Here is a 12,395-nt window from a genome sequence, read left to right as displayed (position 1 = left end):
GCACCAGGAACCCAAGCTCAGGAGATGGCTGGTGCCCTGGCCAGAGGGGACATCTCCTGCTTGTCACACCAGGGCTATGGAGTGGCAAAAAGGAGGGTGAAGAAGGAAAAGAGGGAGGTGGCAGTGCAGGATGAGCAGTGGCTATGGTGCAGGAGCCGGCGTTCCCACCGCATCCCGGGGCTGCTGCTGGTGCTCCTGGTAGCGCTTGGGCTTCCCCGTCTATAAATCAGGGAGGGCTCTGAAGTGTCTCTGATGAAAAGCACTGGATGAACTCAAGGACATGGCATTAATCCTGCGATATTGTTCTCGTTCCGTGCTGCGTTGTGATTCTGAAAAGAAATCAAGACATTTTTTGCCGGCTATGGCTAAAATTACGTGGAAATAAATGAGTTTTGCCCTCATAGAACAACACTCGCTCTTTATTAGTGCAGCCTCCTATGAAACAAAACCCATCCTCGGGCAACGAGATGCGTTTGACCTACAGTAAAATAACAGGCTTTCAGGAATGCATATTGTTTTGTAAGCGTGGCACATGGAGCCTTAAGGTTGATTTATGCCTCAAAACAAAGCATCACTTTGGATGACTGAGCACCGAGGGGAGTTTCTGTGATGTCCTTCTCCATGCACCATGGAGAACTTGCTCGTACCCCCTGAGGAGGATCGGTAATTTCACACGTCGTGCTGGAAGGGAGCAAAAGGTATTTCCCTGCTCGTCGTGGAGGGGATGTGAGGCCCCTGGTGCACCCCTAAATCACAACACGCTCTGGAGCAGGGTGCCCAGGCCCGTCCTTCACCATCAGCAGGGCAGGGAAGGTGTGCTGACGCTCACGGAGCTGTTTCATCTCCTTTCCTGCTCTGGGCTGACAGGATGAAGTTGATAGCCCCCCGAGAATCCCGAAGCTTTTCATCACAGCAGCGGCGGCGGGCCTTTGATTAAACTCATGGCAGCTGAGCTCGCCTTTGAGGCTCTTGACGGCTCCGTCTGCCCTGGCGTCGGTGGGAGCTGGAGGTGAGCAGTGCCCTGCGCAGCCCAGCAGCTCGGAGAAGTGGTGTGAGGGACGGGAGAAGATGCTCCGGGGTGTCCTCGGGAGCGTCACCCGTGCCGAGATGTTGGCTTTCCTGCCCACGCTTGGTTTGCTGCCGTTGTGATCCCCAGCCTGGTTTTTTGTTTTCTGTCTCAGATATAACACAGCCCGTCCTGCTGTTTGTGAGCGTTTAGCAGAGCAACCTGCCGTGGCTGGTTTTATTACGGCACCTAGGATTTTATTGTCCACACCCGGTATTCGCTTCTCCAGTCTGCTGCATGGCGAGGTGAGGAGCAAGAGGGGTTTTACTGCTTCGCTGCAGCTCTCCCTTGGCGCAGGCGTGGTTTCTGCCTTCTCCTGGCCCCTCTCTGAAGCTGCTGTGCTTTGGGCCATTCTGCTCTTCGCAGTGACCCCAGCGGGTGCTGGGCTTTGGCTCCCCACACCTGGGGCGCTGCGTCCCAGGGGCGTTCAGATTCACCATGCCATCTCTTTATTTAATTACTTTTACAGCTCTTTGTGTAAATCTAATTATCCATCTGTTACGCTACATTATGGCACTGCAGCTTGTCTAATTGTTCCCTGTTCCAAAATACTGGCCTGCCTGCCTTCGCCTGCTCTGGGCTCCTCGCCGAGGCCAGCAGCGGGCACGTGGGGCTCTCGGCGGCTCTCGACCCTGGAAGCACCACGTAAAGCAGCTCTGCTTCATGCTGGGGCTGGGACTCGTTCCTCAATTCTCTGCAAAGGGCCTCACGTTGGGTAAGTGCCGTGTTCCAGCTCAAAGCAGAGCAGAGCTCACCCTGGTTCATCTCCACGTCGCTCAGTCCGGGCATGGAGGTCTTGTCCGCAGCAGGACCTCAGAGCCAGCCTGCCTTGAGCTGGGACATCGCAGGGCTCACACCACCAGGAGATGGCTCAGCTCGTTATCTGGGACGCAGGTAGCAAGCCAAGGTTCCCCACCTTTTCCAGCCGCTCTCGGTGCTATTTCTGCACTGATGGCATGAATCATGCTCCCTCGGTTTAAGCAGCGCATTAGCCCATCAAAACCACACAATCACGTACTCAGCTCCAACTTATTCTCTGCAGTTCTTTTCTCCTCTTAGCAACAAATACTCAATAACCTAATTGCTCATTAAAAACCACGCTTGCATCTATGTAATCCATTATGTCACGTTGACACACGTTGCTCTCGCAGGGACGCTGCTGCTCCCCCGCTACCGCGATGAGCGCCTGGCTTGGTAGAAAGTGAGAAGGCAGCATTGCATTGAAGTGGAGATTTTCATCTTCTCAGGGTTTTTTTTTTTTTATGTCTCTCCTATATTCTGCGCTTTTGAACATCTAACATCTCTTTTATGCCTCACATCTTTCATACGAAATTGTTGTATTGTGTTGCCTGCTGAAACCTAGTTTTCCTTTTGTCAGGTTTTCCCCCCTCACCCCCACTTTTCTTCTCCGCTCTGTTTTGATCGGCGCAACTACTTAGGGCTCCATTTTGCTGGGTGGGTTTTTAATCTCCTCAAGTTATACCTCTGAAGGCCTTTGTGCTGAGCTGGGCTTTGGGCCGGCGCTCAGAGCACAGCCTTTCTGGGGCACCTGTGCCACCCGCGGGCCTCGGGGTGCACGTGCTCCCCGCCACCTCCTCTGCTCCCACGGGTGCAGGCAGCCTGCCCAGGGCTGGGGCTGGCTGAGCACCCTCCTGCCGTGCCTGCAGCCATCCCACCTCCTCCTCCATAGCGTGAGACCCTGCAATAGTGGAAAATCTCCGTGCTGGATGTGTATTTCTGTAAGAGATTCCCCCCTCTGCGCTTCAGCGCCGTGTGCTTGGTGCCGTGGCAGGAGCGGGCTGCCGGGGCGGCATCCTGCGGTGGTGTCCCCAGCCTGGGGGCTGCACGATTCCCTGTGCTGAGCTGCCTCTTACCAGCACAGCTCAGAAAGGGACGTGGCCAACCTGTACGTAGCGGGGGAGCTGCGGGCTCACGGCCCTATTGGAGCTGCCACGTGCAGGAGGCGAGGAGTGGAGCCTTTTTTTTTGTGGAAAGGCTTTGGGAGCGCTCGGCCAGCCCGTTCCCACCACCTGGGGACCCTCGGGAGCACGGCACTTGAGTTGTGGCTGAGCTGGTGGTGACTGCGGTGCAGCCGTTTCCAAGGGGAATATTTCATGCTGTAGCTCGGACCGCAATGGCAAAGTGCGCGCTCTGCATGTGCCACTTCTCACCCAGACCATTTCCGTGCTTTTTGCCCTTAAAGCTGCAGCCCAGAATCCGGCTGCAGAGGGATTAGCAAGCAGTTTGTCATCCAGCATCTCCTTTCGGTTCTTACTCAGAGTCGCAGACCTACAGCTGCAGTCAAGGCTGGAGTTACTGCCTCCAGACAAACCTTTAAGCAGTGCTGTTGTAGCAGCCAGTGTTGTCCGTGTCTGCGTGGCTGGGTAATCGTAACGTTATTGCTCACACCAGAGCCGTCAGAAAGCCTCCAGACGCGGAGGCCTCTCGGAAAAGTTGTTGGCCTTTTCATGTGTGACCCTGCTGGTGTGGCTTTCAGTTCCCAGTGCTCTCAGAAATGCCCTTTTCCAGCGCCTTTCCACTTCCCAGCCGGGTTGGAGAGGCACCAGAGCCCTGCGAGGCTCGGGGCTGTGTTGCAGCCCCCCTGGGAGCGGTCGCAGCCCCAAAGCACGTCGCAGTCCTGCGAGCAGAGGGCTGGGGCGCTGTCGTGTGCTTCGTTAGAGCAAATGCCGGGGAGGACAAGCGAAGCTGCACTGCTTCCCTGCCTCCTTCTGATCCTTCGCTCGCAGCGCAGGCTAAATAGACGGTACTAAATTTTTTAGGCTGCTTCACAGACTTTGATCCTTGGCTTTGATTTCCCACGCGGTATCACAGACTGCTGGTTCTGAAGAGACAAGAGACCCATTAAGTGCTGTCTCGCCCGGTGATTATCATGCCTCTTCACCACCACGCCGCGCTTTCATCAAAGCCCGAGCTCAGGGCACGCGTCCTGGTACCCCGCTCAGCACCCCGCGCGTCTCGGCGGGGAGGCAGGGCAGGAGCACCCCCACCCTCACCTCTTTGTGCTCTGGCTTCGGCAGGAGGCTCAGAGCAGGGAGACAGCCCTGGTTTAGGGGCTCCTTTCTGCTCTGTGCGGCTGGTGCATCACTTCGGCAATAAGCAGCCCGAGAAATAAATATTCTCCGTGTGTCCTTGCCGGAGCAGTAGAGATGAGGGCGTTTGCCTGCCCGCCCTGCTCTGTGCTTCTGAGTCCCCGAGCCCCTCCACACCGCTTGGCTTTTCTTTTTTTCTTTTTTAATTTAAATCTAATTTTGCTGCTGTGTTGCAAGCTCCCATCCAACTGGAGAGCCGCTGTTGCCTCGGGGCTGTGCTGCTGCTTCTCAGTCTTCCCATGCCCTCCGAACGTGCGCTCTGGAGGAACTTGGAGAAGTCTCCTTCGGGTCTGTGCGCTCTGGGTCACCCTAGGATCAAGGCTGGGCGAGGTGATAGTGGGAGGGCATTCCTTAACAGATACAGGGCTGTTAAATCCGTTCTCCAGCACAACAGGAGCTGTTTCTGTGCTGGATGTGCAGGAGCAGCGGCCCCGGCCCCAAAGCCTGCTGCCAGCTGCACCTCGATGCTCACTGGTGGCTCATCGGCCGCTCAGCCCCGTCCTACAGCCTTGTGGCTTCCACAAAATGCTCTAGGAGAAGAAAAAAGGCAGATTGGAGCAAACAGCCTGACCCGATGGCTGCTGGGGCTCCTCTGCTGCCTTTGGTGCCCCCCAGGGCAGGACTGGCCACCCAGCATCGGGCACAGCCCCAGCCTCCCTTGAGCAGCTCTCTGTTACTGCCTTTTCTCCCCTCTCTGCGTGCTGTGGAGGCTTGCGGTGTTTTTTGGCAAGCAGGCCTTGCCTGTAATAATTTCTGGCCCCTTGTGGGAAGTTATAACTCCAGCACAGTGAAATATAAACTGGCAGAAAACGGAGTGCTTCCTTCTGCAGCAGGCAGGCTCAGATGGCAGGGGGTTCTTTGCTTTCTTTCCCTGCTTTTGTTTTTCCTCCCTCAGCCAAAGGGCACAGTCCCCCTCCTCCAGCCAGGGAGCAAGAATGGGCTGGGCTGGTAAAACGGGGCATTCAATTCGTGCTAGGCAAAGACACAGCTCCGGGGGCTCAGGGAGGAGGCAGCAGTGGGAAGCCTCAATATTGCCTTGTGGCCAACGGGACCCGTCCCACCCGCAGCGCTGCGTGGGGCAGTGCTGGTGGCAGCTCAGCCCTCTGCAGAGCTCACTGCGCCGCGTGGCAGCTCCACGGAGCCTGCAGGCAGCAGGGCTGTGCGGTGCTGGATGGAGAATTGGCCTGGGCTGGGTGTGGAAGCACGAGGAGGAGAGCAGAGCACAGCCTGGGCCCTGGGGAATGGGGTGTGCTGTCCAGGATCCTTACCAAGGGGGGCTGGTGGCCGTGTCGGGGCAGGTCAGAGGAGCTGGCATGATCTGGGGTGGATGAATCCCAGCGCTGAGAACCTCTGGTCGCCTGCCCAAGGAGCTGATCCCAGCCGCGGACACCCAGACCTCAGGCTGTCCCCGTGGGTGTTGGGCACAGGCTGTGCTCCGTCTCCATCCCGGCCTCAGCGTTTCATTTCAGCAGCTTCCCGTGCTGATGCCAGCATCCCCTTATCTGCTCGCAGATCAGCACAGGTTGAATTTCCTGTGCTCGCAGCCCGCGCGCTGCCTCATTGTATTTATTTTGTTCGGGCTGCTTCTCCCTGGGCTTGACAGTGTAATTTGTACAAATCTGTGCTGAATTTCCAAAACCCTCAAATGAGCTTTTTGTTAGTGGACTATTGATAGCGGAGACATTAAGCAACAGAAACACTGAAAAGGGAGCAGCACACCCACCCGCCAGGAAGGCTGCCTCACCTCTCGAGGTTCTCCTTGGCAAAACCGCCATGGTTCAGAGATTTTAATTAGATCTAATACTCCAGGTGACCAGCCAAGCATTAAAAGGCGTACCAATTTTTCAGTTATATCCCTTGCTGTGCTTTTTTTATTATTTATTTTAGACGGGAGATGTGACAAAAGAGCCTCGGTACCCCAGTTTTCCTGACTGGCCTCAGAGCTCTGCAGCAGACGCGGGGCTCCTCGCGGTGCAGCTGCGCTCACAAACGCGCCCGCCCGCAGCCCCGTCCTGCTCTCCCTTGCCCAGAGCAACTTCAATGGGAAATTCGAGGGGGTTTTAGGATCAGAAGTTGGATTTTCTGCGTGCCAGAGTTGCCGGCTCCTCCCTGGGAGCTGGGAATGCAGCGCTCACACCCCTCCTGGTCATGGAGCCCCAGTGCTGAGTGTGCCAGGCAGGGCGCAGGGCTCTGCACTGTGATTGTGCTGGAAAGCTCAGAGCAGAATCAAAGACAGTCCCCCCGCACGGAAAGGTGGAGACCAAAGCTGTCACTGCTGGAAAAACAGAGCTGGAAAAAAAACCCTTCCTCCCCCTGCCTGGCTTGCAGCACAGCCTGTCTGGGTTTCGTGTCTCTGGGCTCCCAAAGGAGCCTGCTCCAAAGCCCTGAATGTGTCTGGCTTTTAAATTCAGCCACACAGAAGGGAGATGCAGGGCTCCTTCGCTTCCCCGGGGCAGATCCTCCTTCTTTGAGACTCTTTTGTGGCGAGTGCCACACGCAGCACCTGGTGCCTGCTGGGCTTTGTCAGACAGGTCCCCGAGAGCTGTGCTTCGGCTCCCACCTCGTGCTCCTTCCAGCTTCACCCTGGGGAAAGGGGAGAAGTCGCCGGGGCTGGGCTGATGCTGCAGGACGTCCCCGTGCGTTACCCTCGCTGGCGTTTGGTGCTGTTGGAGCTGGGGCAGTGGCGGTGCTCGGGGCAGAGCTGCCCTGGGCCTGGGGCAGCTGAGGAGTTTGGGGCTGGTGCCATTCGCCCGCTGTGACCGGGAGATGCCATCGCAGCCACCACTTCCACCGTGCTGAGGTGGAAAATCCTGTGGGGACCCACAGGCTGCGGTGCAATCGCTGCTTCAGAGGTGGGCAGGGGCTGAGTGCTGGGTCCTCCTTGGACCACGGGGCCACCTGGCATCGCCTTGCCCCGCGCGGTGCTGGGGTGGCCCTGCGCACCCAGCCTGGTTCCTGCAGGCAGAGGGATGAATTCCGCCTTTTATAGTCCCTGAGGAGGAGAGCTTGATGTGGATGTGTGTGTGGGGAGCCCAGGCTGTGATTCAGAGGCCCAGGGCACAAGCAGGCCCTTCCCCAGGTGAGGCCGGGGCACGGCTGTGCTGCAGCGTGGGCAGGTGGAGAGCAGCGTGTCGGTCAGCACGTTAACGGGCAGCCAGGAGCGTGCGGGAAGGGGAAGGCGAGGAGTGAGACAAAAGGCTGCTGGGGAGCAGATGCACAACAGAACAGTGGGGTTAAGGAGTGGGACATGCAAGGGACACACAGGGGAGGAGGGCTCCTCTCTGGGAAAAGGAGTGGGACACGGGGTGGCACCAATGGCCCAGCACGGCCCCATGGGCACTGCCATCGCTTCAGCCACCTCTTGTTGCTGTCCCCGTGTGTGACCTGCCTTTTGTGTGTGTTTTTCTCTGCAGTAACCCCAAAGTCCAGATAGAAGCCATCGAGGGCGGGGCGCTGCAGAAGCTGCTGGTCATTCTGGCCACGGAGCAACCCCAGGCTGTCAAGAAGAAGGTGAGCGAGCAGGGAAGCGCCTCTGGGCCCAGCCATGTTCACTCTGCAGGGACCCACACCCGCACTGGGGGGGCGTTTGCTCACCCAGGGCACCCCGGTGGCTCCCAGCCTCCCCGCAGTGCGCGTCCCCACCTCGGGGCCGGGCTGGATGCCGCAGCCCTGCCGGGAGGAAAGGCTGGGGTGCCCGCAGCAGGCACGGGGCTCAGAGGCCGGCAGAGGCAGGAGCTGCCATTTGGAAGGAGCTAATTGCCGCAGCCAGCCCCGCGTCCTGCCTGCAGCAGTGGCCGGCAGCGGAGGCTTTGCAGCCAGGCGAGCAGCTCAGGGAGCCCCCGGCCAAATGTGCAGCGCTGTCCGTCGGGCCGGGGGATTCCTCGCTCGCCTCCCCGCCGCCATCCCCGCCGTGCTCCCTGGAGCATGAGATCTAATTAGCCTTGCCTCAGCGTGCGACACCGCCGGTGTTTATTGGCCATAAAATGTTCTGCCGTCTTCTGAAAATCCAGCCCCACCACTTAACACGGTGACCTCCCGCGAGAGGGAACTCGGCAGGGCGAGGGAGCTCACCGCTCTCGTATCCATCTTCCACGCACCTGTTAGCAGCGGTGTGCTGCTGCTGTTGGAACAAGGAGCGCCCGCAGACGTGTTCCCCTCCAGTCCGTGGCAAATGTCCTCCCCCTGGAACAGGCCGTGGGGAATCGGGTGGGAGCGGTGCCCCACGGGGAGCTGCGTGCTCAGAAACTCCTCCTTGGAGTCCCCGGGGATCAACCCGCAGCTCATTTTGGGGAGGGAAGGCTGGCTGGGGTGCGGATGTCCCCACCAGCACCTCCCCAACCCCTCAGTGTGGGTATGGGCTGATTCTTCCCAGCGAGCCCAAATGAGTCCTGCTGGCAGCAGCTGGAGGAAGGCGAGAGTTGAGGTGGGTGTCGTCAGCCTCTGCAGGCATAGCTAGAGCCTTCAAGGGCACAGCTGGATCTCCTTTTCCAGGAGGACAAAAGCTTTGGATTCCCACTGCGGGTTCCCATGCCACGTACTGTCCCCAGCCTCCCTGCGGGCCAGCAGCCCCGTGCCCCGTCGGTGCCCAAGCCCCGGGGTTTTTTTCCGCACCGATGCTCGCAGTGAGGCCAGGAGCGCATCTCCCCACTCCCCGGTCCTTTGGCCTGTGGTCAAAAAGGAGACGGAAACATCCACTGATACCCCGCAGGCAACTCAGGAGATGTAAAATAGGAACAAACGGGAGCGGGGAAGCAGTGGCTGTCAGCTCGGATCCGTCCGCAGGGAGCGAGCGGGGGGCCGGGGTCGCTGGCGGTGCCGAGGGGAGGATCCGTGCCCAGGTCCCCGCTCCCTGTCCCTGCACCACCACGGCCCTGCCCCGAGGCTGCTGTCAGCCCAGGCGCCTTGTCAAGCCCTTCCCCTGTCACCTTTGGGAACCTCGGTCATCAAAATCCATCACTTGGCCCCTAATTGCCCTCTCGGCGTCAACCCCGGCCACTAAGGGCACGGAGACAAGTGCACGAGTGCCGGTGCCTCTCTTCGTCCTGTCCTGCCATTTTAGCCTGTAGCCAGCATCTGTACTGAGAGCTGCAGCACCCGATGGCTTTGGGTCAGTCCAGGAGCTGGCCACGGGGCCGCGGGGGCTGATGCTGACAGTGACAGCCCCGGGGGAGCGAGTGGCTGGCACCGAGGGCTGTGCGGGGAGGCAGGGGTGCCCCTGGGGTCCTGAGGGGACATCCCTCCTGGCTGCGTGCCGCTGCTCCTGGGCCGGGCGGCTGACGGACCTCTCTGTCCCCTCTCCAGGCTCTCTTCGCCCTGTGCTCCATGCTGAGGCACTTCCCCTACGCCCAGCAGCAGTTCCTCAAGCTGGGCGGCCTCCAGGTGCTGCGGGGCCTCTTCAGGCAGAAGGGGACGGAGGCGCTGCACGTGCGCGTGGTGACGCTGCTCTACGACCTCATCGTGGAGAAGGTGAGGGCACCAACCGTGGTGTGCAGTTAACCGGCGGCCCTGGGTCTCCCGGGGGGGTTTCTAAAGCAGAGCACAGGGCAGGAGAAGCAGGAGCTGGGCCCGTGGAGCTCCCCAGGAGCTGCTGCCATCAGCGCAGAGCTCGCAGAGCGGCGGTGGCCGTGCCCCGGCTGCTGGCGGGGGCTGTGCCCGCCTCGAGGCTTGCCCTGGAGCCGAGCCCGCAGCCTTCCCTGGTTTATTTCCCAATACCTTGGATTACCGCTGCAAATGTCAGTTTAAAAACCGCTTTGCCTTGCCATCGTTTGTTATTTAGTCTGCGCGTTTCCCTTACTCCAGAGAATGGAAATTAAATCCACTCGCGCGCTGTTTATAGCCAATTTGCCCTGCAGATTATCGCTGCTGCAGCGCTCGGGTTTCAGGAGAAACGTCTGTGGTTTGAAACAGTTGTTCTCCGGGAGAGTTTGGAAAGGTGCAAATCATTTTGGTGGGTCTGAAATCTTACCAGGTGCTGGCTGTGGCGTGCAGCCCTCCCGTTTGTCTGCCTGCAGCGAGGGGCAGGGCCGCGGGCCCTGTGCCGTAACGGCGCCGTTTGCCCGTGTGGCGCGTTGTACGGCCCTACCTCTGGCAGCCCCATCTGTTCCCAGCTTCGCTCTGGCTGGAGGCAATCTGCAGGCCCTACAGATTCTCGGTTTTATGTTAAAACAATGATTTTCACTGCCCTTCAGTCTGGGAATGCCGCCTCCCAGCCAATAACTCACAGCCCCCGCGCTTTTAGAGCCTGCAGAGAAAATGGGAGAAAACTCCAGCCTGGCAGGGCGCGGGGCTGGGCCAAGCGGGGTCGGCAGATTCAGAGTGGGCTGGGTGAAAATCTGGTTTTAAAATCGTAAACTAACATCAGCCGTGGTGAGTGCCAGCTCCCTGCATCACAGCACGGAGAGCAGACGGGCTGCACGGCTGTTTTCTGCCTCCTGCTTCCATTTTTTTCCCTCCAAGCCCTGCATGGCTGATGCACAAACGGAGCTCAGCAGGGAGCCCTCTCGAGGACCAGGAGAAGGGAGGGAGAGTTGGTGCTGTCCCTGCTATTCCCCCGTGCCCAGCCCATCAGTCCTGAAGGCCTTACAGGGCTCTCCCCCGAGTCCCCTCCCCGTGCCACCAGGGTCTCCAGGCACTGACAGCTTCCCGGGGCCACCACTTCGTGGCCACCCTCGTGTTCCCACCACAGGTCACCTTCCGGGGTGGGGTTTTGGGGCTGCAAGGCACCTCTCCGGGAGCAGTTAACCAGTACATGAACACCCCCTGCCTGTTGCCCTTCCCCACAGATGCTGCTCGAGGCCCCACAGCATGGTGAGCAGGCGGAAGAGAAGCTGCAGCAGTACCGGCAGGTCAGGCTGGTGCCGGCGCTGGTGGAGCAGGACTGGTGCGCGGTGGGCTCCAAGCTGCTGGCCCTGCCGGAGCACGACGCCCGGGAGAAGGTCCTGCAGCTGCTGGGCGTGCTGATGGCCTTCTGCAGGGAGCGCTACCGCGGGGACCGGGCGCTCGGCACCACCCTCGGGCTCCTGCGCAGCGAGTACGAGGAGCTGGCGGCACAGGAGCGGAGCGACGGCGACAAGGACGGCTACTTCCAGGAGCTCCTCGGCTCCGTCAACACCATCATCCAGGAGCTGGCATGAACAGCGCGGGAACGGCATTTTGGCTAATTCAGGACACCGGGGGCATTTGATGGGCTCCTGTGTAAAGGCATTCTGAATAAACTGCCGGGCTAACCGAGCTCCCGCCCTGCACAGCTGTGCCCGCGGCGTCACTGCGAGCGTCGGGGCGTGCTTGTTTCAATTGGAACACCTCTGGTCACGGAGGGCTGGGGCAGAGTTTCACCTTACACTGCCTGTTGTCCTCTGGCCGGGTCCCTAATGCGAACGGCTGAGCGCTTCCTGCAGGACTGTTCGGGTGCTGAGGGCTTTGGGGCTCTGCCTTCGGTCTGGCCTGCAGAGTGCCTGTGACCTGCAGGGTGCTGCACGGTGCATCGCAGCACGGGGCGAGCACAGCCTGCTTTGGGGTTGTGTGAGCACAGCCTGCCTTTGGGTTCCGTGCTCACCTGGGAGGCCTGAGTGGTGTTTCTGTGAGACGCTGGGCGAGGGGCTCTGGGAACTCTGCTCCAGCCTTCGCTCAGAGCAGGACTCGCTGGTCCCTTGGTTGCAGCGGGGTGGCTTTGAGTCCTGCCACCCCACCAGCCCCTCTCTGCAGCTCCCAGCCCCCCCTGCTCGGAGACCTGCGCATCGGGGGCACTCGGGGTCCCAGAGCATCGCCTCAGGGCCTGGCGTGGTGCAGCCATGGGCCAGCCCTGTGAGAAACCAGCTTCTCTTGTTGCTTAGATACTTCTTGTCCCTGGAGATGGGCTCCAAGATGCCGATTCCTAGGGTGACATGCAGCAGGTGGACTTGAGCCCATTCTAGTTGCCAGTTGGCCATCAGAGGGCCACCGTTCCCCCACCCCTCCTTTCTGCACGGGGCGGTGCGGCTCCCTCCTGCACCCCTTCCAGTTGCAGCCTCTCTGTCCTCGAGGCTCAGCTCCCGTACACCCAGGCTGGGCCTCTCCTCGCCAGCTCAGGGAAGTCCTGCCCTCTCTGTGTCCTTCCCCAGATGAGGAAGAAACCAAAAAAACCCATGCTTCTGGCTGCCCACCTCCTGGCCTGCAGGTGACTGCCCCTATCAGCACAGAACGTTATAAAAATGACATTTGTTCATTATTTACCAGACTCT

At 59.7% G+C, this 12,395-nt stretch overlaps 1 protein-coding gene across 1 annotated transcript in view; it reads left to right on the top strand.

The window, feature by feature from the left end:
• SIL1 (SIL1 nucleotide exchange factor) overlaps positions 1–11,409 on the top strand; it is an 85,189-nt gene extending 73,780 nt beyond the window's left edge. The window contains exons 9-11 of the mRNA XM_084295267.1: positions 7,590–7,686; positions 9,478–9,642; positions 10,959–11,409. Coding sequence (XP_084151393.1) covers positions 7,590–7,686; positions 9,478–9,642; positions 10,959–11,309 — 613 coding nt within the window. The 3' untranslated portion in view covers positions 11,310–11,409. The remainder of the gene's footprint in view (positions 1–7,589; positions 7,687–9,477; positions 9,643–10,958) is intronic.
• The last annotated feature ends 986 nt before the right edge of the window (positions 11,410–12,395 follow it).

Source organism: Netta rufina (assembly GCF_964035555.1).
Source record: "Netta rufina genome assembly, chromosome: 14".
Classification (NCBI taxonomy): Eukaryota; Metazoa; Chordata; class Aves; order Anseriformes; family Anatidae; genus Netta; species Netta rufina.
The sequence above is the reverse complement of the archived record's forward strand: the minus strand, read 5'-3'. Positions and strand labels throughout refer to the sequence as shown.